We start from the raw sequence: 25,892 nt of genomic DNA, 5'->3' as shown, positions 1-25,892 counted from the left end.
GTTTCAGATCCTGGCGCACTTACTTTATCTGCTTTGTGAATTTGGAAAAACTACTGAATATTCCTGTGTCGTCTCACTTTTCTCATTAAAAATGAGGAAAATGATAATTATATATTAAATAAAATAATGTATGTAAAATAGAATCTTGGCACATTAAATATGTTCAATCACTAGTTATTGTTAAGTTTGAGAATAAATAAATCAAATACTCAGTATTTTGTTTTTTAAAGGAACTATTAGTTTTATCTCAGGCAGAAAATTGGAAATCAAATATTTATTATTAGAGATTTAGTCTTTCATTTTTCCTGGAATTTGTCATCAGGCCTAGCCTACTTATATTCTAAGAACTAGTAGACTAAACACTGATGTTATCAATAAGCTTCAATCTTCATTACCTTTGAAGAGAGGGCAGAAAAACATCTCTGGATAAATGATGAATAAATATTAGCTAATGGAAAAGAAATATTTTTAAATCTGGAAACTCAAATGCATTAACCATGTTTTAAAAACTTCAGAGGCAAACATGCCCTTATATCATTATATCTAACTTAGTAAAAATCTATCATGCAAAAACTGTTGAAAAAGGCTAGAGTCTGCCCACTGGCTTCTTGCTTCTTCCATAGTTACTAAGCTATTCCAGTTACTAAACTAGACCAGTCATAATTTGACATGAGAACAGTTACACAGATAGTCCCTGACTTACAATGATTCAACTTACAGTTTTTTTACTTTACAGTGTTGGGAAAACAATATGCCTTCAATAGAAACAGTACTTGGAAGCTGACCTTTCCTAGGCTGGTAATATGTGGTACAATATTTTCTTGTGATGTGAGGCAGTGGCAGCGTGCCTCAGCTCCCCGTCATGCATGCAATCACAGGGTAAACAGCTGGCACTCTACAGTGCACTGTGTAGCCAGCACTTTTTGAATATTGTGTTTTTGCATTCCATCATGTCTACAAAATGCCCATCTGTGTCTCCTGCTTCTGGTAAGAAGAGAAACGCAATTACTAAGTGTTCTGAGCACATTTAAAGTAGGCTAGGCTAAACTATGATGTTTGGTAGGTTAGGGGTATTAAATGCATTATGACTGATGATATTTTCAACTTAAAATGAGTTTATCAGGACAACCTTATTGTAAGTCGAGGACGTCTGGAGCAGGAAGACTTGAATTCAGAAGAATGTTTTCCTGCCTATACATTACAAAGAATCCAGAGCAACACATATTTTACTGAGTAAGATTATGTCTGCCCCTGAAGATCTCAAGGTTTGGTTTTGTTCTAAGCTATTGTTGAAGAAATAAGACTGCAACAAAATAGGTCTTGTCTCTCATAAGCTAGGTGTGTCATAAATGCCTGTATTTAAAAGGCTTCTTACCACTTCCTGATAGGAGCTAGTCTGAACATCTTAGGGCACCAAAGATTGCTGTTCATATCTCCAGCCTTAAAGATACACTTTTCCCAAATAGCTGTCCTTTTTAACCATTGCTGTCACCTATTTTCCTCTTCCTGAATGATCTCACTAATTTCCACAGCTTTGACATCCTAGCTGGTGTTCCTACTCACACCTCTCTCTCTTCAATCCATTTTGCACATACTGCCTAATGAACTCCCTGAAAGCTGAGCACTGGTCAAGTCATTCTACTGCTCAAATGTCTATTGGGTCTACATTCACTAGCTATTAAAATCTCCCTAGCACACAAAACTCTTAACAATATGGCATGCCCTATCCCCATCCAGTTGGTTTGTCATTAATCTCTTTGATATGTACTTGCCTCTACCCAAAAGGATGCTCAGAGTCTCCCAAACATGCTCTGAGCCATTTTGACTCAACTCCTTGTTCAATTGTCCCTTCCTAAAATGCTCTCCTCTAATCCATCTCCCATATTTTGAGCTTCTTTCTGTTTCCCAATGGCAATCTCAGTTCATTTCAAAGGCTGCCTTCTCCCTATAGAATACAAACATGCATTTCTAGTCATGTTATCACTCACAGGCAGTACTACCTGCAATTCCAGACAAAAGGGACCCTGCCTTGGCCCCATTCTTTAAGGCAATTCTGGGCCTCTTTCTACTGCACCATACCCCATCGTACAAGTGCCCCCCTAGAGTACATTATATCCACTCTTTTTAGACCATTGTCCAGATAACAGGACGCTAAAATTCCATTCCAGATGGTCCCTCACTTGTTCCAAGAGTCTGTAAGAGTCTCTTCCCAAGACCACCTTTGTAAGGGAGAACCACACTGCTGGTGTTCACCCACCGAGGCCTTACGGGTCGCCACGACATGGCTGTTGGTAGGGGTTGTACAGAGTGTGTACGTGCAGGCTGCCGTATCCACATGTCTGCAGCCACATGTGTGGGCTGGAGACAGGTTCTCCTCACCACCTCATTCCAGCATGAACTCCAAGAATCCCAAGTATTCTACCTTCCAAATTATTATAAAGGTGTATTTGTTAAGGGGGAGAGGATAGAACATATTTTACTATCTTTATTTTTTAACTTCTGCATTTAGGCTTTTGATATGTAGGCCTCCATCTGTTGTTCTTGCCCAATGTCAAAGGTAAGCTTGCTCCTAGGGAGTCTATTCTTAACTAACCAAATATTTGAAGTTCTTTAATGCCTTGTCTTTCTCAAATATCAGTTACATCACACAATATGTTATATTCTCTCTTTATAAAGCCTGAGAGTCTCCTTGTACTCAAAGCATCCTTTAAGAGGTTGAAAGGTAAAAACCACTGCCATTACCATTATTTTTTAATACTTCTCTGGAAGTACTAGCCAATACTAATAGCCAAGAGAAAGGAATGAAAGGTACTATATAGGAATAAGGGAGGGAATTCATATTCCTTTTATAGTATATGAATTTGTATTTGAAAAACCCAAGAGAATCATCTTTTAAAAATCTTTAAATGATAGGAAATTATAATAAAGAAAATAGTTATGAAATTTAATTTAAAAAACTCTGCCCTGATTGCTGCTGCTCATTGGTTTGGTCATCTTCCCACACACTGAAAGGTCACCGTTTCAGTTCCCGGTCAGGGCACATGCATGTGTTGGTGGCCAGGTCCCCCGTTGGAGGCATGAGAGAGGCAGCCAATCAATGTTTCTCCCACATCAATGTCTCCCACTCTTTCTTCCTCCTTCTCCTCTCTCTAAAATTAAATAATAAAAACTTTTTTAAAATTTGAGTTATAAAAGTCAATAACTTCCCTATGTATAAGTAATGCTTAACCGACAAATGAAAAGAAAAAGAGATTCATTTATAATGGTTACAAAAAGATAAAATACCTATGAATAGACTTTAAAGAAATATGTAGGATATTTATCTGTAAAGTTTAAAAAAACTTTAAAACTCTATTTAGGAAAGTCTTTAATAAATAAAATATATGCCATAATTATAGAAAAGAAGATTCAATTTTAAAGATCCATTCTCCTCAAGTTAACATATTGAATGCAGTATCATTTTAAATACAAACAGGGTTTTGGGAGGGGGGGATGTGATGAAATACCAACGTTCATCTGGAAAAATACATATGTGAAAACAATCATAAATTTTTCCACCAGATATTTATATATATATATATAATATGTATTATTTATATGTAAATAATTATTTTTATATATAAATAATATATAATTATTTATATATAAATAAATGGCCCGTATTCTAGAACAGACTACAGAGAAAAAGCATCAGAAATTGACCCAACTAGTTGTGTTTTATCCATCAGTAGATGAGTGGATAAAACAAGTGTGGGACAATTACACAATGGAATACTGCTCAGCCATAAAAAAGAAGAAAATTTTACCCTTTGCAACAGATGGGTGACATAGAGAATATTATGCTAAGTGAAATAAGCCAGTGAGAGAAAGACAAATATATGACTTCACTCATACATGGCATCTAATGAACAAACTGAACTAACAAGCAAAACGGAGACAGACTCATAGATAGCAGGATGACAGCTATGTGGAGAGAGGTTAAGGGGTGGAGGGATCAAGCAAAAAGGAACTGGTTGTGTTTTACTACACAATAAGGCTGGAATTTTAAATCAACAGAATCATCTGGAAATGATTTCACCATTAAATGGCATTAACACACCTGGCAAGCCATTTGAAGAAATAGGTAAAAAGAGGTAATTACCTTATTCCTTATATGAAAATTAAACTCCAGATAGATCAACAATTGTAATGTAAGAAATGAACTCCAGTAAAACTCTAGAACAAGAAATATTTTTAAAATAATTTTAAATTGAAGGCATATCTTACCGTGTCACAAAGATCAAAATTCAAAAAGAAAAAGGATGATATATTTTACACCAGAACATTTTAAAATTTAATGTATAGCACAAAGAAAAATTACCATACAAACATTAAGTGACAAAACAAAACAATTTGCAATACATATGTCAAACAAATGGCTGATTTCCTTAACAAAATGATCTCACTTATATGTGGAATCTGATGAACAAAATGAACTAACAAGCAAGATAGAGACAGATCCATAGATAGAGAGCAGGCTGACAGCTCTGGGGTGGGATTGGGGGGTAGAAGGATGGAGCAAAAAAGAGGAAGAACTCATGGACACAGGCAACAGTGTGGTGCTGGGGGAGGGGCAGGGGGAAGTGGAAGAGGAGATAAACGATAATAGAAAAAAGTACACTAAAAAAAAGAGCCCCTGTAAATAAAGTGCTTAGAAGACCAACAACATAATAAAAGATTAGCAAAGGAACTGACTGATCATAGGAAAAGAAATGTACATGCAAATAATTGTTTGACAAAATGCTAACCCTTACTCATAATTGTTTAAAACATATGAATCAGGAGGACATGAGTTACCAATATTCATCCTCACAGTGGCAAAGGTTTAAAATTTGATAAAACTGGGTTTGTGACAAAATCAGTATTCTTGTACAATGTTGTTGGGAGTATAATTTTGTGCAATTTACTTGAAGGTCAATCTGTCACTCTCCATCAAAAGAGAAAATGACCGAGTTTAGACTTTTCTGGGTCTACCTTAGCACAATAAAGCCCATTGGCTAATGGCAGCCTTTAACCACTGGGAGTGTGAAGCCCAGTTTTGTCATCCGTACTGGAACATAGAGGTAAGAAACTTTTGTTTTTAAGTATTTAATCATTTTGAAGCCATACTTTTTTTCTTTTTCCAACAAGAGAGAAAAAAATATGGCCAGAGGCAATCGTACCACAGTGACAGAATTTGTCCTCATGGGATTCACAGACCATCCTGAGCTTCAGCTTCCGCTCTTTGTGGCGTTCCTGTTCATTTATCTGATCACCCTGTTGGGAAACCTTGGCATGATACTGCTCATCAAGGTGGATCCTAGGCTTCACACTCCCATGTACTATTTCCTCAGCCATCTGGCATTCACTGACCTTTGTTACTCATCTTCCATTGGACCCAAGATGCTGCAAAATTTACTGGCGAAGAAAAAAACCATCTCCTTTCTGGGCTGTTTTGCCCAGCTGTACTTCTCCAGTGCCTTTGCCACTACCGAATGCTTCCTCTTGGCCACAATGGCTTATGACCGTTACATGGCTATCTGCAACCCCCTGATTTACACAGCTATTATGACTCAGCGGGTCTGCAGGGAGTTGGCGGTAGGGGTCTACACCTATGGCTTCCTAAACTCTGTGATACAGACAGTTTTGACTTTCCAGTTGTCTTTTTGCGACTCCAACGTCATCCATCATTTCTACTGTGCAGACCCCCCTCTCCTTGCCCTCTCCTGCTCTGACACCCACAACAAAGAAAAGCAGCTCTTGATCTTCTCAGCAGTGAACCTCACTGGGTCCCTCCTGACTATCCTCATCTCCTACATTTGCATCCTCCTTTCCATCATAAAAATCCAGTCTTCCAAAGGCAAGTGCAAAGCATTTTCCACTTGTGCTTCTCACCTCACGGTGGTCATCATCTTCTATGGAACGTTGTTTTTCATGTATCTGCAGCAGCCTAACGCAAAGAATTCATGGAAGTACAACAAAATGACCTCTGTGTTTTACAGTCTTGTAATTCCCATGCTCAACCCCCTAATTTATAGCCTGCGGAACACGGAAGTAAAGAACACCCTGAAAAAGATGATAGAGGGGAAAGACTTGTAGTGAGTGAGTTATGAGAATGTACCATTGAGAAAGTATGATAAACTGATACAATATGACCAATGTGATTGAAATTTAGCAGGCCAGTTGCTATCCAATCAGGAAGTAAACTGTCAATCCAAGTTTTTAATGACCAAAAAGTAGTTGGCGACTTGTTTGATGTTTAATTCAATCGATTATCACAGACTAATCAGAATTTATAAGCTGGACTGTTAATAACTATGCCCTTCATATGTTGAAAATGAAGTGACTTACTACCAGTTAGGCAATAATATGAGCTCTAAAATAAAAAAAAAATTGTTTAAAACAACTTTCTGGGTGAAAGTATAAATTAATGAAGCTGGGTACAAAACCCACATGTGAATATCAATATTGTTAGAAACGTTTTCCAGCTTGAAACACTATATAGTAGCAAATCATTTGTGAGTCTTAAAAACATTTCTTTATAACATATTGCTATAGATGCTGGTTAAGTTTCATAAAAAGCTTATTTAATCTGAATGTAGTGGAAATGCTGCATGCTTAAAATGAACAACAGAAAAAATATTATTACAGCAATAAAAAGGGAGGAAAGAATTAAAAAACTAGGAATCAGTTAAACGTGTTTGTTTAGAAAAGAAAGTTTAATTAGAAGAGATGAAGAGGGTTTAGGGTATTTTCACAGATGTTGGTAGGGTCATTTATTCAATGGCCAGAGTTTAGCTTTTCTAGTTTCTGAAAAGTGCAGCTAAGTGGCTTTTAGGGGGGAGGGTGGATAGAGGAGGGGAGTCATACATGCACTTAGAAAGGGAAAAAGAAATAAGGATAAAAAGAAAGGGAAAGAGCTGAGCTCCCCCTGAGGTAACCAGGCAGAGTATGCATGTTTCTCAGAGATGAAGTTATTGTATTAAATAATTTGCATGACCTAGAGAAATACTTTAGTTTTGTAACATTTTCAACGTACTTTATTTCTCTTCTCTCAGATCTGATATACAACTTTCTTGGAGATAAATCCATATAAGTTCTTGCTGTTGGTGAGGATTGGTGAAAGAAAAATCTCAATTTTTATATTTAGGCAAAAATATAAACACTCCATGGTTTTTCTAAGTCTCAATTCTAATACTTTTTTTAAAAATAGGTCTTAAGGCACACATATTTGCCATAAAACCATTAGATTTTTTCACAGAAAAATTAGATTGTTTTCAAGTGTGATGGCTATTTTGACTTACTTTTTTAATGGCTAAAAACATATATTACTTTTTTAATGGCTAAGAAAAACTACAAATAAGTTCAAAATTAATGAATAAACTAAGGTGTTCCTTTTGCTTCTCAATGTGGGGTTTATTTTATTGTTTATTGATCCAGTAATTTAGAAAAATTTGAAAAAGTTAAATATTTGTAACTTTTCTTATTTAGATCAGAAACCTTTATGGAAAGTTCAGTGACAAACTGTATTCTTGAACACTTGGGGATGGGGTGCTGGCTGTGGTTAAAAAGAAAGATAATACCAGAGGAACAAGTAAGGAAAAGTGTAACGCAAGTTCAGGACGTAGGAGAGTTTGCACAAAGAAGAACAACAGCGTGCAGAGTGGAGAGGATAATGCTGAGGCACAGTGTGAGACATTGTTAGACCATGAGCTCCTTGAGGCTTAGCAGGTTATCACTCTGCACCGCAGGACCTACCACAGCTCAGAAGAGATGTGTCATAACTGTTTGCTGAGCCAAATTGAACTCCTCTATTTTCATTCCTAATTCCAGTGGATAGGTGCACAAGATGCCCGGTAATAGCCCTGTGGTTGGGAAGTAACCAAGAGAAGGAGGTTACTAAGGTTATGGCAGGAAGGCTGTTTTCCAATAACCCCTCCCCGCTCCATCCAAAACAAGATTAACATATTTAAGGCAGGAAGGCATGGGAGGGCAACAGGAGTGAAAACTAATGAAACAGAGGCATGTGGGAAGTTGGTATGTGTATTGGGAAGATGGTAGTAGCTAGACTTGTTGATGCACCATGACAGGCAAGGGACCGTTACTCTGTTGAGATCAAGAAAATGAGCAGGTACCAACACACATACGAGAAATTATGTTTTCAATAAAAAGACACACCCATTACTTAAATTCTTTTCCAACAATTTCCATGTCAGTTTAGCTTAGAAAGAAAAAACAGTAGATATTACATGTTTTTAATACATGCCTCTCAGCAAATGAATTATACCCATGTTTTTCACAAGATATTTGGTCTAAGAGTAATTTCATCATTTCTTCAGTTCTTTTTAGAGGAAACTGAATAAAACATGTCAAGGGACCCTCCATAACACCCACCTAGCAGTTGAATGTGTGTACTTTGCTCTATATGCTTCCTTGATTTCCTGTAGGGCAAAGTAGAAAAGTAAGAATATTATATTTATAGATTATGAAGGATATAAGTCCATGTTATTCTAAATTTCCTGAAGACCTAAAGAGCAAAGAGATGTATGAGGAAGAGTCTAAATCAACTAAATTCTGGACTAATATTTTCTATTTCTTTTCCCACTGGGGCTCCTTAGTGTTTTTTTTTTTTTTTAAATCTTCACCCAAGGACATGCTTATTGATTATAGAGAGAGGAGAAGGGAGAGAGAATGGGAGAGAAGTATTGATGTGAGAGAGAACCATCAATCAGTTACCTCTCATATGTGCTCCAACCTGTAACCCAGGCATGTGCCCTGACTGGGATTCGAACTGGCAACCTTTTGATCTACGGAACGATGCTCCAACCAAGTGAGCCACACCAGCCAGGGTGGGGCTCCTTAGTCTTAAATGTATTCTCCTGACTTGGGCCTTATAGTAAGAAAAATTTTCCCATCAATTACTTATATTTTTAAAATATAGGGATACGAGAAGGAGAGGAAGAGGAGCAAGGGATAGAGAACCTCCTCGAAAATGTAATGATGGAAAATTTCCCTAATTTGAGGAGAAAAAGGCTCTCATGGATCCAGGAGGCACAGAGGACCCCACTCAAGAGGGACTCAAAGAGGTCCACTCCAAGACACATCATCATTAAAATGGCAACTATCAGAGACAAAGAGATAATCTGCAAGGCAGCAAGGGAGAAGGAGAAAGTAACATACAAGGGGGCCCCGATACGCCTAGGAGCTCACTTCTCAACAGAAACACTACAAGCCAGAAGGGAATGGCAACAAATATTCCAAGCCATGAAAAGCAAGGGCCTGCAGCCAAGGCTGCTCTAGCTAGGCTCTCCATTAAAATAGAAGGGGAAATACGGAGTTTCCCAGACAAGAGAAGTCTAAAAGAATACATCTCTACCAAACCAGCACTCCAAGATATGCTAAGGGGACTGGTTTAAGCAGATGAAGGAAAAGAATGAGAGAGAGAGGAACACAGGTACAAAGAGAAAAGATGAGTAAGTTTCTATCAGTAATATCTCTCAATGTGAATGAACTAAATGCCCCAATCAAAAGACACAGGGTAGCTGAATGGATAAGAAAACATGACCCACACATATGCTGCCTACAAGAGACCCACCTCAGAGCAAGAGACCTACACAGATTGAAAGTAAAGGGATGGAAAAAAACATTCCAAGCAAATGGGCATGAGAAAAAGGCCGGGGTTGCCATACTTGTATCAGACAAAGTAGATTTCAAAACAAAGGCCATAAAGAGAGACCCAGGGGGCTCTTTATAATACTTAAAGGAAGAATCTATCAAGAAGACATCAACATTGTAAACTTATATACTCCCAATATAGGAGCCCCCAAGTTTATAAAGAAATTGTTGGATGACTTCAAAAAAGACATAGACAGCAACACACTGATAGTAGGGGATTTCAACACCCTACAGTCAAAAATGGACAGATCTTCCAAACAAAACATTAATAAACATATTGTGGCACTGAATGACACACTGAATCAAAGAGACTTAACTGACATATATAGAACCTTACATCCCAAAGAAGAAAAATACACATTCTTTTCAAATGCCCATGGCAGTTTTTCAAAGATAGACCACATGATAGGACACAAAGCAAACCTCAGCAAATTCAGGAAAATTGAAATAATACCAAACTTCTTCTTGGACCATAAGGGATTGAAACTGGAAATCAACCTCTAATGATACATCAGATAGAGGTTTGATCTCCAAGATATATAAAGAACTCACTCGACTCCACTCCAAGAAGACAAACGATCCAATCAAAAAATGGGCAAAGGACCTGGGCAGATGCTTTTCTAAGGAGGAGATACAGAGGGCCCAGAGGCATTTGAAAGGATGCTGAGCATCACTAGGCATCAGAGAAATGCAGATCAAAACCACCATGAGGTACCACCTCACACCGGTCAGAATGGCCATCATAAACAGATCCACAAACAACAGGTGCTGGTGAAGCTGTGGAGAAAACGGAACCCTAGTCCACTGTTGGTGGGAATGCAGACTGGTGCAGCCACTATGGAAAGCAGTGTGGAATTTCCTCAGAAAGCTGGAAATGGAAGTGCCTTTTGATCCAGCGATTCGCCTGCTGGGACTATACCCTGAGAACACCAAAACGCCAATACAAAAGAACCTATGCACCCCAATGTTCATAGCAGCACAATTTACAATAGCCAAGCGTTGGAAGCAACCTAAATGCCCATCAGTGGATGATTGGATCAAAAAGTAATGGTACATTTACACAATGGAATACTACGCAGCAGAAAGAAAAAAAGAAGTACTAAACTTTGTGACAGCATGGATGGAACTGGAGAGCATCATGCTAAGCGAAATAAGCCAGGGGGCGAAAGACAAATACCATATGATCTCACCTATAAGCGGAACCTAACCAACAATGCAAAGATGCAAGGAAAATATGACCAGCAACACTGAAAGGAAAAGAAATCAACAGAGACAAGAGGGAAGAGGGGGACAGGGAAAGGGAAGGGAAAGGGAAATTCAAGGAACAGATAGCAAGGACTCATGGACAAAACCAAAGGGGAAGAGCTGAGGGAGGGCAGGTGGGAGGGGGCAAGGGAAAGAGGTGGGGGGGAGGCAGAGACAAATGTATTTAAAAAGTAAATAAATTTTAAAAAAATAAAAAAAAAAGAGTCAAAAAAAAAACTTGCAAACTCATGGACACTGAACAGTAGACTATTAAACAATGAATGGGTCAATAATGAGATAAGAGAAGAAATCAAAAATTTTCTGGAAACAAATGAAAATGAACAGACAACAGTCCAAAACCTATGGGACACAGCAAAGGCGGTCCTGAGACGGAAGTTCATAGCAATACAGGCTTACCTAAAAAAGACAGAAACATTTCAAATAAAAGACCTAACACTACAGCTTCAAGAACTGGAGAAACAACAACAAATAAATCCCAGAGCAAGTAGAAGGAAGGAAATAGTCAAGATTAGAGCAGAACTGAATGACATAGAGACAAAAAGAACAATTCAGAGGATCAACCAATCCAGAAGCTGGTTCTTTGAAAAGATAAATAAAACTGACAAGCCTTTAAGCAGACTCATCAAGAAAAAAAGGGAGAGGACCCAAATTAATAATATCAGAAATGAAAGAGGAGAAATAACAACTGATACCACAGAAATACAAAGGATCGTCAGAAACTACTATGAACAATTATATGCCAAGAAATTTGAAAATCTTGATGAAATGGACAAATTTCTAGAAAAGTTTAATCTTCCAACACTGAAGGAGGAAGAAACAGAAAGCTTGAACAGACCGATAACGGCTGGGGAAATTGAAGCAGTAATCAAGAAACTCCCGGCACACAAAAGCCCAGGGCCGGACGGTTTCACAGGAGAATTTTACAAAACATTTAAGGAAGAGCTAACCCCTGTCCTTCTCAGACTATTCCAAAAAATCCAAGAGGAGGGAAGACTCCCAGACTCTTTCTATGAGGCCAGCATCACCCTGATCCCAAAACCAGATAAAGACCCTACAAAGAAAACTACAGGCCAATTTTGCTGATGAACATAGATGCTAAAATCCTCAACAAAATATTGGCAAACCGCATCCAGCAATACATTAAAAAGATTATCCACCACGATCATCCCAGGGATGCAGGGATGGTTCAATATACACAAATCAGTAAATGTGATACATCACATAAATAAAAGACAAGACAAAAACCATATGATCATCTTGATAGATGCAGAAAAAGCATTCGATAAGGTACAACACCCATTTATGATCGAAACACTCAGCAAAATGGGAATAAATGGAGCATTCCTCAACGTAATAAACGCCATATATGAAAAACCTAGAGCCAATATCATACTCAACAGGCAAAAACTGAAAGCTTTCCCACTAAGATCAGGAACACGACAAGGATGTCCACTCTCACCGCTTCTTGTCAACATCGTATTGGAAGTCCTAGCCACAGTGATCAGACAAGAGAAAGAGATAAAAGGCATCCAAATAGGAAAGGAGGAAGTAAAGCTATCATTGTTTGCAGATGACATGATAGTGTACATAGAGAACCCTGTAGACTCTACCAAAAAACTCCTCAACCTAATAAGTGAATTTGGCAAAACAGCAGGATACAAAGTCAACATTCAGAAATCAAAGTCATTTTTGTACACCAGCAATGCAATAGAAGAAGAAGAAATCAGAAAAAAAAAAACACCATTCAATATAGCAAGAAGAAAAATAAAGTACCTAGGCATAAATTTAACCAAAGACGTAAAAGACCTGTGTGCAGAAAACTATACAACATTGAAAAAAGAAATTAAGGAAGACACAAATAAATGGAAGCATATACTGTGCTCATGGATTGGAAGAATTAATATCATCAAAATGTCCATACTACCCAAAGCAATTTATAGATTCAACGCAATCCATATTAAGATACCAATGACATATTTCACAGAAATAGAACAGACATTTCAAAAATTTATATGGAACCATAAACGACCCCGAATAGCTGCAGCAATTTTGAGAAAGAAACACAAAGTAGGAGGGATCACAATACCAGACATCAAACTCTACTACAAAGCCACTATACTGTAAACAATCTGGTACTGGCACAAGAACAGATCCATAGACCAGTGGAACAGAATAGAAAGCCCAGAAATAAGCCCAGGTCTCTATGGGCATCTAATATTTGACAAAGGGGGCAGAAGCATCAAATGGAGCAATAATAGCCTCTTCAACAAATGGTGTTGGGAGAGCTGGACGGCTACATGAAAACAATTGAAATTGGATCATCAGCTGACACCATACACAAAAATAAACTCAAGATGGATAAAAGACTTAAATATAAGTCACAACACCATCAAAGTCCTAGAGGAGAACATTGGCAGGAAACTCAGATATCGCACGCAGCAATTTTTTCACTGATATGTCTCCTAAAGCAAGGGACATAAAGGAAAGAATAAACAAGTGGGACCTCATCAAAATAAGAAGCTTCTGCACGACTTAAGAAAACATCAGCAAAATGAAAAGGGAGCCAACCGTATGGGAAAATATATTCGCTAATGATACATCAGATAGAGGTTTGATCTCCAAGATATATAAAGAACTCACTCGACTCCACTCCAAGAAGACAAACGATCCAATCAAAAAATGGGCAAAGGACCTGGGCAGATGCTTTTCTAAGGAGGAGATACAGAGGGCCCAGAGGCATTTGAAAGGATGCTCAGCATCACTAGCCATCAGAGAAATGCAGATCAAAACCACCATGAGGTACCACCTCACACCGGTCAGAATGGCCATCATAAACAGATCCACAAACAACAGGTGCTGGTGAAGCTGTGGAGAAAACGGAACCCTAGTCCACTGTTGGTGGGAATGCAGACTGGTGCAGCCACTATGGAAAGCAGTGTGGAATTTCCTCAGAAAGCTGGAAATGGAAGTGCCTTTTGATCCAGCGATTCGCCTGCTGGGACTATACCCTGAGAACACCAAAACGCCAATACAAAAGAACCTATGCACCCCAATATTCATAGCAGCACAATTTACAATAGCCAAGTGTTGGAAGCAACCTAAATGCCCATCAGTGGATGATTGGATCAAAAAGTAATGGTACATTTACACAATGGAATACTACACAGCAGAAAGAAAAAAAGAATTACTAAACTTTGCCACAGCATGGATGGAACTGGAGAGCATCATGCTAAGCGAAATAAGCCAGGGGGCGAAAGACAAATACCATATGATCTCACCTATAAGCGGAACCTAACCAACAATACAAAGGTGCAAGGAAAATAAGACCAGCAACACTGAAAGGAAAAGAAATCAACAGAGACAAGAGGGAAGGAGGGAGGGGGGCGGGGAAAAGGAAGGGAAAGGGAAAGTCAAGGAACAGATAGCAAGGACTCATGGACAAAACCAAAGGGGAAGAGCTGAGGGAGGGCAGGTGGGAGGGGGCAAGGGAAAGTGGTGGGGGGTAGGCAGAGACAAATGTATTTGAAAAAATAAAATTAAATTAAAAAATAAAAAATAAAAATATGTGGCACACTATGCTCATGTATAGTATTAAAATGACAATATTTAAGCCATAAGAGAAACCAATATGATTATGCATCTTTGTTCACTTAATAAAGTGAGATTATTTCTGTCAATATTCATAACAATTTACTAATTTTTAACCCAATATAAATAAAACATATTGTGAATAGTAAATGTTAGCAAAATAATAAAAATTTAACCTTTATCAGATTTTAAAGGCCCAACATTTCATTGAAAGTGAAAATAAAACTTCTCCACATTTAAATAAAATGTAAATCTTTTTTAAGTAACCCAAAAAATGTTATTTTCCAGCATTCACCACATAAACAATTTCATTAAAATAATCTAACATATGAAATATGCCTATATATACTATATAAATGTATATCATTTGCACATAAAATGCTGAATTTTTCAATCAGCTTAAATTTAAATATCTTATTTCTCCTTATTTAATACTCTTGTTTTGTCATACTTAGAAACATGCCAAAAGAATTTTTTGATGATCTTGGTCATAGAAAAGGAAACATGAGAGGACAAATATCTATTCATTTTCTTTCATATTATTGGATGTATATAAGTATTTCAGAAATTTAAGAATATTTTCAGTCTCAAATGTTTGCCCCCAAGTTTTCATCTCCACCCTGGATGAATAATTCTAGCATTCTTAGAGAGCAAGATGGAATAGGAAAATGTTTATTAAGTGCTTAAGAATGGCTCCCACCTGCAATTAAGTGATGCATCCACCAGAAGAAAGAGGGAGCCCCTGCTGTCAGAACTTGGGAGTTTAGGCTCCTGGGAAAGTAACAGATTTAGCCTGTTCTTCCAAGCTCTTCTTTTTTTACTGTAGAAATACAGACATATTACAAATAGCTAGAATGTCCATCTCTGAAAAGATAGGGCAAGTTGAAACAAGGCAAACTAACCTTTGTTTTTTTAAAAGTAAATAGTTATCTCTTACTCCATTGCAACAGTTTAACTATCCTAACAGAGACAATTTCTAGGTTTTATTTTGTCCGAAAGAAAATGTTTTACTCCTGCAAGCTCACTTTCTTTGCTTGGGGGCACTGACCACTCTGGTACCTGGATGCCTACCAACCTGCAGCTTCTGGCCCCCTTACAGAAAATCCTGTGTGCTGACCACATGGACGTGGTACAAGGAGCAGAGCTAGAGCAGCGAGCCAGGTAGGCTCGAGCACTGCCCAGCCCACCTCGGGCTCACCCTCAGCTAGGATGCTACGTGACTGCAGTTTTCTCAGACTTGGGCAAGCAGAGGGAGAGCTCCTAAATCCACCTCTGGGTTTCTCACAGAAGGTTTTCATTCCATTTTCATTGCCTTTCCTTTTTAAAAGAACCATTTGTAACTATCCTTATCCCTATCATCTCCTGTTTCATCTGAAAACCAATATCTTGAATGGTATATTACTTATCATCTGCCTTAGCAAAAGTAGCAACTAGTTTTCCTTAGAACTCTTTCAGATGCAGAATTTAAACTAATGTTAAAATTAATGTAATAATTGCCCTGGCTGGTGGTGTTCCGTTGGTTGGAGCATTGTGCCATAAACTGAAAGGTCCCAGGTTTGGTTCCTGGTCAAGGCGCATAAGAGAGGCAACAGATTGATGGTTCTTTCTTGCATCGATGTTTTTCTCCCTTTCTCTTTCCCTCCCTTCCCCTCTCTCTAAAATCAATAAGCATGTCCTCAGGTGAGGATTAAAAAATTAATGTAATAATAGAGCAATAAATTAAAAGGAAACTCTAATGTTATTTAGATTGGGGAAGTCATTTTTATAAAGAAATATTAAAAACATCTTTCACAGTTGTTGGACTGTTCTCTCCTCACATTTACCACAAATCATGCATGGATCCTCAAGTTTCACTGGCACATAATAACAACTCTATTAGCTCTAATCTGAGAGTGCAGTTCTCTGCTCTTTTACAAACTAGTTGTTAAAACACTGTCCACTAAGCTTTTAACTTCTGATCTATTTGTACTTCCATGTACATTAAATTGTTAGATTCATCAAAAGAAGGCTGACCCTGTGTAATCACTTCATTAAACCTGTAATTGACTTCTAATAACATTTATATATCTGTATTTGGGGACTATGTAATGGATGCCTACATGCTAGGCAAGCGAAGTAAATCATGCTGAGCTTGGAAAAATGTACGGTCTAGGAGGTGAAGATTTTACTTACAAGGAAACTGTATGGCCTCAAAGAGCAGAGCTTGAAAGCCCATAGCAGTGCCGATGGCGCAGTAAGGAAGAGAGCCTGGTTAGGGAACCTGAGGCCTTAGCTTGAGTCCTAGGTCTGCTCCAAACCATGACATCTTGTTCATCTGAGCCTTAGTGTTTTCGTTTAGAATATGAAGAACATCATATCTTGAAGGGTTATTAAATGATAAAAGAGTATAGGGTATGCCAAAGTAGATTATAAACATTTAAAAGTATAAAGCTTTCATTTTAATAACCAGAGTCTACCACTTCTGACTAGTATTAAACTTTCAGGATCTTTAATTTGAAGCAAATATTTGAAAATCCTTGCCTGGAAAATGTTTTCCTTTTTTCCTTTTTTTTTTTTTCCACAAAATATGATGTTTGCATATGTCTCCAATAATGAATTTCCTTCATTTCATCTGCTTGATTGTAAAGCTTAGCCCATTTTCAGTTTACAGGAGCTCCAATCCCAATGTCTGTAAGTCAGTGATTTGGAACATTTAAACAACATTTGAACTGGTCAAACATTTGGAACACGCTGTCCCCTGCAAACTCAGTTGCACGTGGTCTGCTCAAAGAAGACTGTGAAAGTCTTTATGATTCATAATGAATCTCCACTGACATTTTTTTTTACCTCGAACCACTACAGCTCCCATTCTCATAAAACAAAGGTCTGGTGTTCCAAGGTGAACCACTAGGAACTCCCATAGTTCTTACAACTACAACTGTGGAAGGCAGCATTCTTTTCCCCAGGGCTGTGACTGCTCTGAACTTCTGCTGGTCTCACCCCAGCCTATCACAGAGCAATTAGGAGTGAAGTGTTTGATGGGGCAGTGGGGGAAAGGGGGTGTCTCACTCACTCTCTCCTCCTTTTCCTTGGCTTCCGCTTGCATGATCAATAAGCCTGGAAGAAGTTGAGAAGAAATAGCATGAGAGATAAGGTCCTGCAGAAGTCTCTTCCCTACCTTCTTTCTCCTGCAGTGCTTTCCACCCTCCCACAACGGGGCTCCTAGGATGGGAATCCCACCTCCTCCCTCACACTGGGGTCTGAGATGCGAGGATCTAGAGCTGGCAGCAGCGGAGGAAAGAGTGCAGAAGAGAGGTCCGGGGAGAGGCCGACGGCTCATTTCTCAGATTCCATGGAGGTGCTAGCTATTGCTTGACTTCTTTAAGGAAGAGAGTAAAATCTTTCAAATAGTGATGAATGCTATAGTAGATGCTCAATAAAAGTTAACTCAATCTTAGTTTAATCTTTCTCAATCTTGTTCTCCATCTCTCTCTCTCTCTCTCTCACACACACACACACACACACACACACACACCCTCGTCATCGTCATCGTTGTCGTCATCATCATCACATAGGTGCTCTCTTGGGACCATGAGCTCAAAATCTGAATGATCAAACTGGTCATCATCTGTTACTGCACAGCCAGCTTCTGCTTTTCACAATTTTGTACATGCCACTTTGCCCCAGTAACCTGGTTTAAAGAAATTATAGCTACTTTTGACCTCTCCTTTTTTATCTTCACATTTCAAAGAGGAAGTAAAATTTACTCTATTTATCTGCTCGTTAATGCAAGATTTCTTGCATCACCCCACTTTCTTACCAGTCTTATCACCACCCTTATCATTACATTCAGGCTCCTGCACCTCCCTGTGTCTCCTTCTAACCCCTCACCTCAAAGGTCCTCAGTAGATTCACATGTGTATGAGTATAGTGTATGATAATACCAGCTTTCCTGACCAGTGGGGAAACAACGCATTTACCAGTAAATTATATCAAATGCAACCATAAACACACTTACTGGTATATGTCTTACACATTATATCAAAATAAATTCAAGGTTAATCTGATCTTAGTGTAATAAATGGAACCTTAAAAATACTTGAATAAAATGTAGATGAATAGTTGCTAGTCTGAAAATAGGAAAAACCTTTCTAAGAAGAGAAATAAGGTCAGAAATTATAATAAAAAGTTTGACAGTTTAGATTATATCAAAATTTTAAATTTATATTATAGTAGTAAATACAGGCAAACATCAAATGGAAAAAGTCATATGCATACATGATAGAATTAATATGGACAAGAAAGAAGATAAATTAATAAAAGGGTAAGGACCAGATAGGAACAGACAACTCACAAAATAAGAAATATAAATGATCTAAAATATACAGCAGATGTTCAATCTCATTAATAATGAGAAAATACAAATTAGTATAACAATGAGATCATTTTTGACCTATCAGGTTGGCAAGATATTAAAGAATATTAACCTGGTGATTGTGTAGGAAAAGAGGTATGCTTATAAGCAGCTTTTGAGAGTGTGAATTGGTATAGAATTTCCAAACGGCAATTTGACAATATTCATCAAAACCCTTACAATTAAATACCTTTTTGATCCAGCAATTGCCTTGACAAGAATTTATTTGATGAAAACACTCTTTAAAAATGTATAAAGATATATGCATTTTATAAATTACTGTAGTAATATTTATAATAGTAAAACACCAATAGCCGTATAAAGATATATCAATAAAGTATTGACTAAACAAATTAAGGAATAGTGATACAATAATATATAATATGTAATAAGACATCAATTAAAATAATGTATATGTATTTTATTTTCATGAAAGTACTCATGAAATATGTATAAAGGGTTTCAAATTGTGCATATGACATTTCTCAAAAATTATATATGTGAAATGCATAGGAATATACAGGTTACTGATAGTGATTGCTGTTAGTCATTTCTATGTGATAGGATACTGATTTCTTTCTTTAGAAAAAACAAAAAAATAATCAATCATATTCAAGATATAGCCTTAAATCCTCAGCCAAGATTCTATTCTACATTTCTAATTCCAAATTACACTCCTGGTGCCCAGTGCCAAACCTAGAGGCAAGGGGCCAAGTTAAAAGGATGCTACCACAATCTAGAATACAGTGAGTGAGTAAGGATAGTGGTAAGAGAGGGGAAGAAAGATCTTCAGATTGGGAAAACATTGGTGAAGGGAAGATAGTGTAGCAGAAAGATGTTGGCTATTTAGACAGCAACATGGAGGCTTGAACATAATAGTGAGTTGATTTTTTTATGTATGTATAGATGAAAGTGGTTCCACATCATTCTTATTACAGTCAGTTGTATCAGTGCCATATCCAAAATATTCTGTAGGTTCAAAGAAGACACTAATAGAGGCAGTTTATTGCATTAAAGGAAATATTGAAATGAAAATCAGGCCACCAGTTTTACCTAACTAGCTGTATGTCTTCTTACCCTTTCCTTTGCCTAAGAGTCTGCAAAAGAACTTCAATACCACTTTTTCAGAAAGATCTTCCCTGACTTCACACCACAAGAAAAAGGAAGAAGTCAAATCTTGTTTTCACTCACCTGTTTGTCAGAATTCAACTTATTCAACTCACAAATCTGCCCTTCTTGTCTAGACTTGTCACTGATATATTTAGTTTCTTTCTCATGTATTGGACTTAGCTGACATAAAGAATGCTCCAAGGAGTCTGCTCAAAATAACCAGGTATACCAGTCCAGAAGAATCGGGCCACTATGCAAGGTCTTAATCTCTGCAGTTAACATGCATTGGGCTCTTGTTCCCCTTCAAACCCTACACTAAGCACTTTGCATGCATGGGAATATCTCATTTTTTCATCGCAATAGCAGATCCTATTATGGTTCCACAAAACCATAATAGAGAAACCATAAAAGAGAAAGGTAAAGTGGAACTCAAAGAAGTCAAGTGATATATCCTGGATTCCATACACACAGTGTGCAAATGGAGGAAGGCAGGTTCAGTTTGTAGGGGAATTGGTCATCTGCCTTTACTTACAGAGGTGCAGGTGCTGCTGTGAGATCTGAGTCCCTCCTGAAAGGTTTTACAGCTTTTTCACTAAATTTTTCACTTTCCTTTTAAGAAAAATTGAGAACAATGTTGACTTGGCTGACACATTATTGGACTGGGGGCTGGATATACTACAAAAAGCCTCTGGTTTTCAGGCACCATGGGGTGCCTGTCTAAACGATGGGGCTGGGTTCAGGCGCCACAGTGCTTCTCAGGCCTGCTGTAGTGGGCTGCAACCTGTTGTCCCAACGCCCACCAAGACTCAACCGCTTCCCTACTGTTCTCATCAGGAAAGCCCAGAGCTGGGATTGGCAGGAGAGCTGAGCACCGGCTGGCCTGGATGTCAGATTGTTCTCAACGATTACCCTAGCGCAGCAAAGCTTTTCACACTCAGTCCGCCATCTGTCCGAAGTGTTCTTAGGTACAAAAATACGGTAAGGGCTTCCTGAAGGCTTTACGTGTTCTCTTCCAAAGAACACACACTTGAGGCTCCTTATGATATGATGTGGCTCTCCTCCCGTGGACCATTCTGGTAAATCGTTCACATCCGAGTAGATGTCTGAGCCCTACCATTCCTTTACTTCCATATTCTGGGTATTCAGTCTTAAGCTATTGGGTCAAATTACTGGTAGAACTCAAAAAACATCAGAGCAGGCCCAATTTTTTTTCTTTTTTGGATAATTTAAATCCTATTTGAACCTCTCAACTTTGTAGTGAAAACCAATTTTTGAGAAGTGATATACAAGGACCTAATAATTTTTAAAAGTCTGGAAGAAGAATAATAAAAGAAAATAAGAGAACAGCCTGTAAAACCTTATAAACATTTGCTTAATTAGTAAAGGAGAAACAAATAACTCTTAACCCCCTGCATGTAACTAAATGTTAAAGCATTTTAAAAATAATGTTCCAAGTTATACCTTACAAACTTTGCCTATTTCAAGCATATTTTGATAAAAATATGGATTTAAAATTTTGAGTTGAACTAAACTGTCAGTTATATTACACACACCTTCTGATGAATTAAAGTCTAACTTTTTAAACTTCCTTAAGCATAATGTCTTTTAAAATACTTTTCAAAAGATATATATGGGGCACAGCAGCTGGAAGCCCCTCGCTGCCATGCCCTTGCTGCCTTAAACGCCCCGTCACCAGGTTCATACTGTGGTATAAATGGGGAGAGGATGAGGAGTCTGAGTTTTAAATAACTTGAGAAAACGGGTTCTTGCAACTTTCCCCCAGGACTTAATACTAATCCTGCTATTGAGAAAATTATGTGTATATTATTAGGGAAGTTAATAGCACTTGTACCCCCTTGAAAAACAGGAGCATTGTGGTTACAGTGCAACCTGTTTTTTCTAGCCTTTGTAAACTCTGTGTAAGTTGCTTGTTATTTCTGCTTTCAGTAGGTGATTTTATTTGTGTTCCTATCTTAGTTATAAACACAGTGGCACCCTGGAACTATTGTACAAGCCCAGCAGAAATAATGCAAAAACAAAACATTAGACCAGGCCAAAAGGAAATTGCCCCCTTTCTCCTCTGACTTCCTCCACTACATCCACCACCTATGTTGAAAATGGTGGTTGACATGCCTGTTTCTCCTGCTGAACTGTAAGCTCCTTGATGACAGGAAATGCATCTTAATCATCTCTGGATGCTCAGCTTTTTTCATTTTTCTTGGTGTTCACTCCATCCTTGTAAAATAGTGCACAAGATTCTTCATACTTCAGAACAATGTGCCTTTCAAAGGAGAAGGAATTAACAAAGGAGGAAAGGAAGTTAGCAGAGCAACAGAGAGCAGCGCCATCCAAAAACCATCCATGGAAGGGGGGCCTTGTGGGTCCAACCCAAATATCTGTTCCTCCTGATTTAGAGAATGGACACTAGGGCCTCCTGCCATTTAATGCTACATTCCCCCTCCCTGGTTCCAGGCTCACTAGTTTAGCAGGAATGGGAAGGTTTCCAGGTCACTTGAACCAGATTTCTCATTTTTCTTACTGTAATCGATTAAAGTGGCATCTTGAGCATATTCACAAGTCTCTTGGGAGCTTTGTAGGGTGACTCAAAACCCCTGAATCAGATAAATTCTGGGACAAATAGAGTTTCTGTGCATGGATGATGGTGAATTTGTAATGTTGGTACTTTTTGGATGACACACCAACCTCCAAAAGCATTCTCATTTGCATTTCCTCAGCTGCAAGCTGGGTGCTGAGTGGATAAGGCTGAATTAGACATAGTCATGGAAAGTCTCACAGTCCAACAAGTGAAAAGGGGGGAATAGTTCCTGTGTGCAATGAGAGAAGATTGTGTGGACACAGAAGGAGCAAAAGAAGGGAACTGTCAGTCCTGCCTGAGTGTAGGAGAGGAACCACATATATTTGGGGAGAAAGGTATGTTTTCCATACATACCCTCTAGGAACAGGAGGGGTCTCTTTAGAGAGCAGATGGGAGGAGGAGGGGCAAACTAATGAAAACATAGGGAGCCACTGAAAACATCAGGGAAACTTGAGGTTGACTGACTTTATTGGTTACATAATGTTTTTTCAAAGCTGACTGATCAAGGGTAAATGCTTTAAATAACCTCAGAAAGCATTTATATGTTTTATGTGTAGTAAGTACATTTTTGGAGTCTTCAGATGCTTTTATATTTTGAGGCCCCTCCTTTATTAAGTGAATGGAGGACCCAGCAGAATAAGAATGTAGAATTCCTTTCCCTAAAACAACAAATCTTCCCTTTGACTGGGAAGAAGGCCACAACACCCCATCAAGCCTGGGGCCAGCCGTCAACAGCAGCCCAGTGGCCAGAATAAAGGCAGGACCAGATACTGCTAAGGGCTCAAGAGCCAAGCAGGCTGGGTTTGGGTCTTGAGTCCATCACTTATGTAGTCTATCTGTTTTAATTTGATAAAATGGGGGTCAATGATAGTACCAAAAAATATAGGTGTACTAGGGATTAAATAAGACAATATGTGTAAAGCCCAGCAGTGCCTGGCACTTGGTAAGCACTCAGTAAATAGTCACTCTAAACACTGCGGTGGTTGCTGACCTCTGCAATCTAGCAGATTACAAGAGACTAGCATCAATTTCATGCATAAACTTCTTCCTTTCTCTCACATTGGGGCTCTCTACTCAGAAAATAAAATGAAGCAGGAGAAACTGGCATGAAAAGAAAAACATTAGGGTGAAGGTGAAAAGAGAAAGGCATAAAAGCATCAAATAAAGAAAAGTGGAATAGGAAACAAAAGAAGGAAAACCAAAATGGAGAGTGAAGGGGAGCAATGAACCCAAACTTATTCTGAGTGGGGCTAGAAGTGACAGAGGATTGTGTGGTCAGCTGGGCTAAAGAAATGCCTGAGGCTTCGCTATATACAAGTGCCTCAGTTACTCCTCATTCCTTTCTTTATTTCTCAAAGTATTATTTCATGTTGTAATAGTTAACCATGCTCATTAGAAAATATTTGAAAATATCAGAACATACTTTGTTTTGGGTTTTTTTAGAACAATTATGTCTTTTTTTTTTTTTATTGTTCAAATACATTTGTCTCAGAAAGTACTTGAATGATATACAAAGGCTATCCGGAGAAAGCTCAGCCATTATTAATATAACGAGAATGGTGTGCATGACATCAATGTAAACTTGAAGCCAAGGAGAGTGGACAGGAGTGTGTATGCGTGAATGATGACTTCATTATACTAGTGAGTGGGGGTGGTAGATGCTGCTGAGTGAGCAGTGTACTGTGTGGCCACTGCATTCAAAAATGACTGAGCACATAGAGCAATGATTCTGCATCAAATTTTGCATTAAGCTTGAACATTCCTCCACAGAAACTATTCAGATGAGTCAGAATGCCACAGCTATGGGCAACTGGTGATTGGCAGCTTCATCATGACAAGGTGCTTGCTCATGCATCATGTCTCATGCAGAGTTTTTTGGCAAAACAGAAAATCACCCAGGTGACTCAGCCCCCCTTCAGCCCAGATTTCAGCCCCCCTGGTGCCCTGTGACTCCTGGTTTTTCCCAAAACTAAAATCACCTTTGAAAGGGAAGAGATTTCAGACCATGGATGAGATTTAGGAAAATACAACAGAGCAGCTGATAGTGATTGAGAGAACTCTATGAGGTCCCAACATACCTACTTTGAAGGGGACTGAAGCATCATTGCCGTATGTACAATATTTCTTGTATCTCTTTCAATAAATGTCTCTGTTTTTCATATTACATGGCTGGATACCTTCTGGACAAAGCTTGTATGCACCCCTATGTTCGTTGCAGCATTATTCACATTGCCCAAGACACAGAAACAACCAAAGTGTCCTTCAATGGATGACTGAATAGAGAAGATGTGGTACATATATATAGCAGAATATACTAGTCAGCCATAGGAAAAGATGAAACATTGCCATTTATGACAACATGAATGATCTTGACAATATCATGCTAAGCAAAATAAGCCAGATGGAAAAAGTCAAGAACTGTACAATGTCACTCATATGTGGGATATAAAACTGAAAGCAACAAATGAACAAACAAGACAAACAAGTCACAGACATAGACAACAGCATGGTGGTTACCAAAGGCAAAGGGGGGTGGGGGGGTAATAAAGGGTAAAAGAGGTTAAATAAATAGTGACAGAAGGAGATTTGATTTTGAGTGGTGAGTGCAATGCAATATACAGATTGTGTGTTATAGAACTGTACACTTGCAACCTATATAATTTCATTATCCAATGTCACCCCAACAAATTTAACAAAAGAAGTTTACTGAGAAATTCAGTAAGAGATAGCAGTGGAAGAATCCTGGGGCAGGGCCCAGTTTAACCAGAGAAAATAGGCAGCTGTGAACTCTAAAGGCATCAGGATAAAGAAACTTTTTATTTATTTACATCCTGTTGTATTATTTTACATCATTTTGTGAGCATTCTACCAAATCATTAAAAAATTATATAGGACTGTACAATATATTCATTTTGCAGATTTTTAAAAATTTAATATGGATAAATACCATAGTTCATTTGATTCATTTTGACCTTTTCTGCTGTTATCAATAACATTTGAGGATATAGATCCTCATCTAGATTTCTGATTATTATCCTTAGCTTGGGTTTCTAGAAATACAATTCCTAGGTCAAAAAGTACAGCTATCACCCGACCAGGGTGTCTCAGTTGGTTGAGCATCATCCCGAGATGGGGAAACACACAGTGTTAACACATCACTGGAAAGCCAGTCCTACCCCTATGCCTGAGGGACATTGGGAGGGGGTCCAGAATCCAGCCAAACCAATAGCTTTTGGGAAAGAGATC

General features: G+C 38.2%; 1 protein-coding gene across 1 annotated transcript; it reads left to right on the top strand.

The window, feature by feature from the left end:
• Positions 1–5,181: 5,181 nt before the first annotated feature.
• On the top strand, positions 5,182–6,117 carry LOC129077858 (olfactory receptor 1030-like). The gene has a single exon (XM_054582449.1). The coding sequence runs from the start codon at positions 5,182–5,184 to the stop codon at positions 6,115–6,117; it is 936 nt and encodes a 311-aa protein (XP_054438424.1).
• Positions 6,118–25,892: the final 19,775 nt, after the last annotated feature.

This window comes from Pteronotus mesoamericanus, unplaced genomic scaffold (assembly GCF_021234165.1).
Source record: "Pteronotus mesoamericanus isolate MK-2021 breed Mesoamerican mustached bat unplaced genomic scaffold, CSHL_Meso_final contig_1189, whole genome shotgun sequence".
NCBI lineage: Eukaryota > Metazoa > Chordata > Mammalia > Chiroptera > Mormoopidae > Pteronotus > Pteronotus mesoamericanus.
Note: the sequence above shows the minus strand (reverse complement) of the source record. Positions and strands in the feature narration are given on the sequence as shown.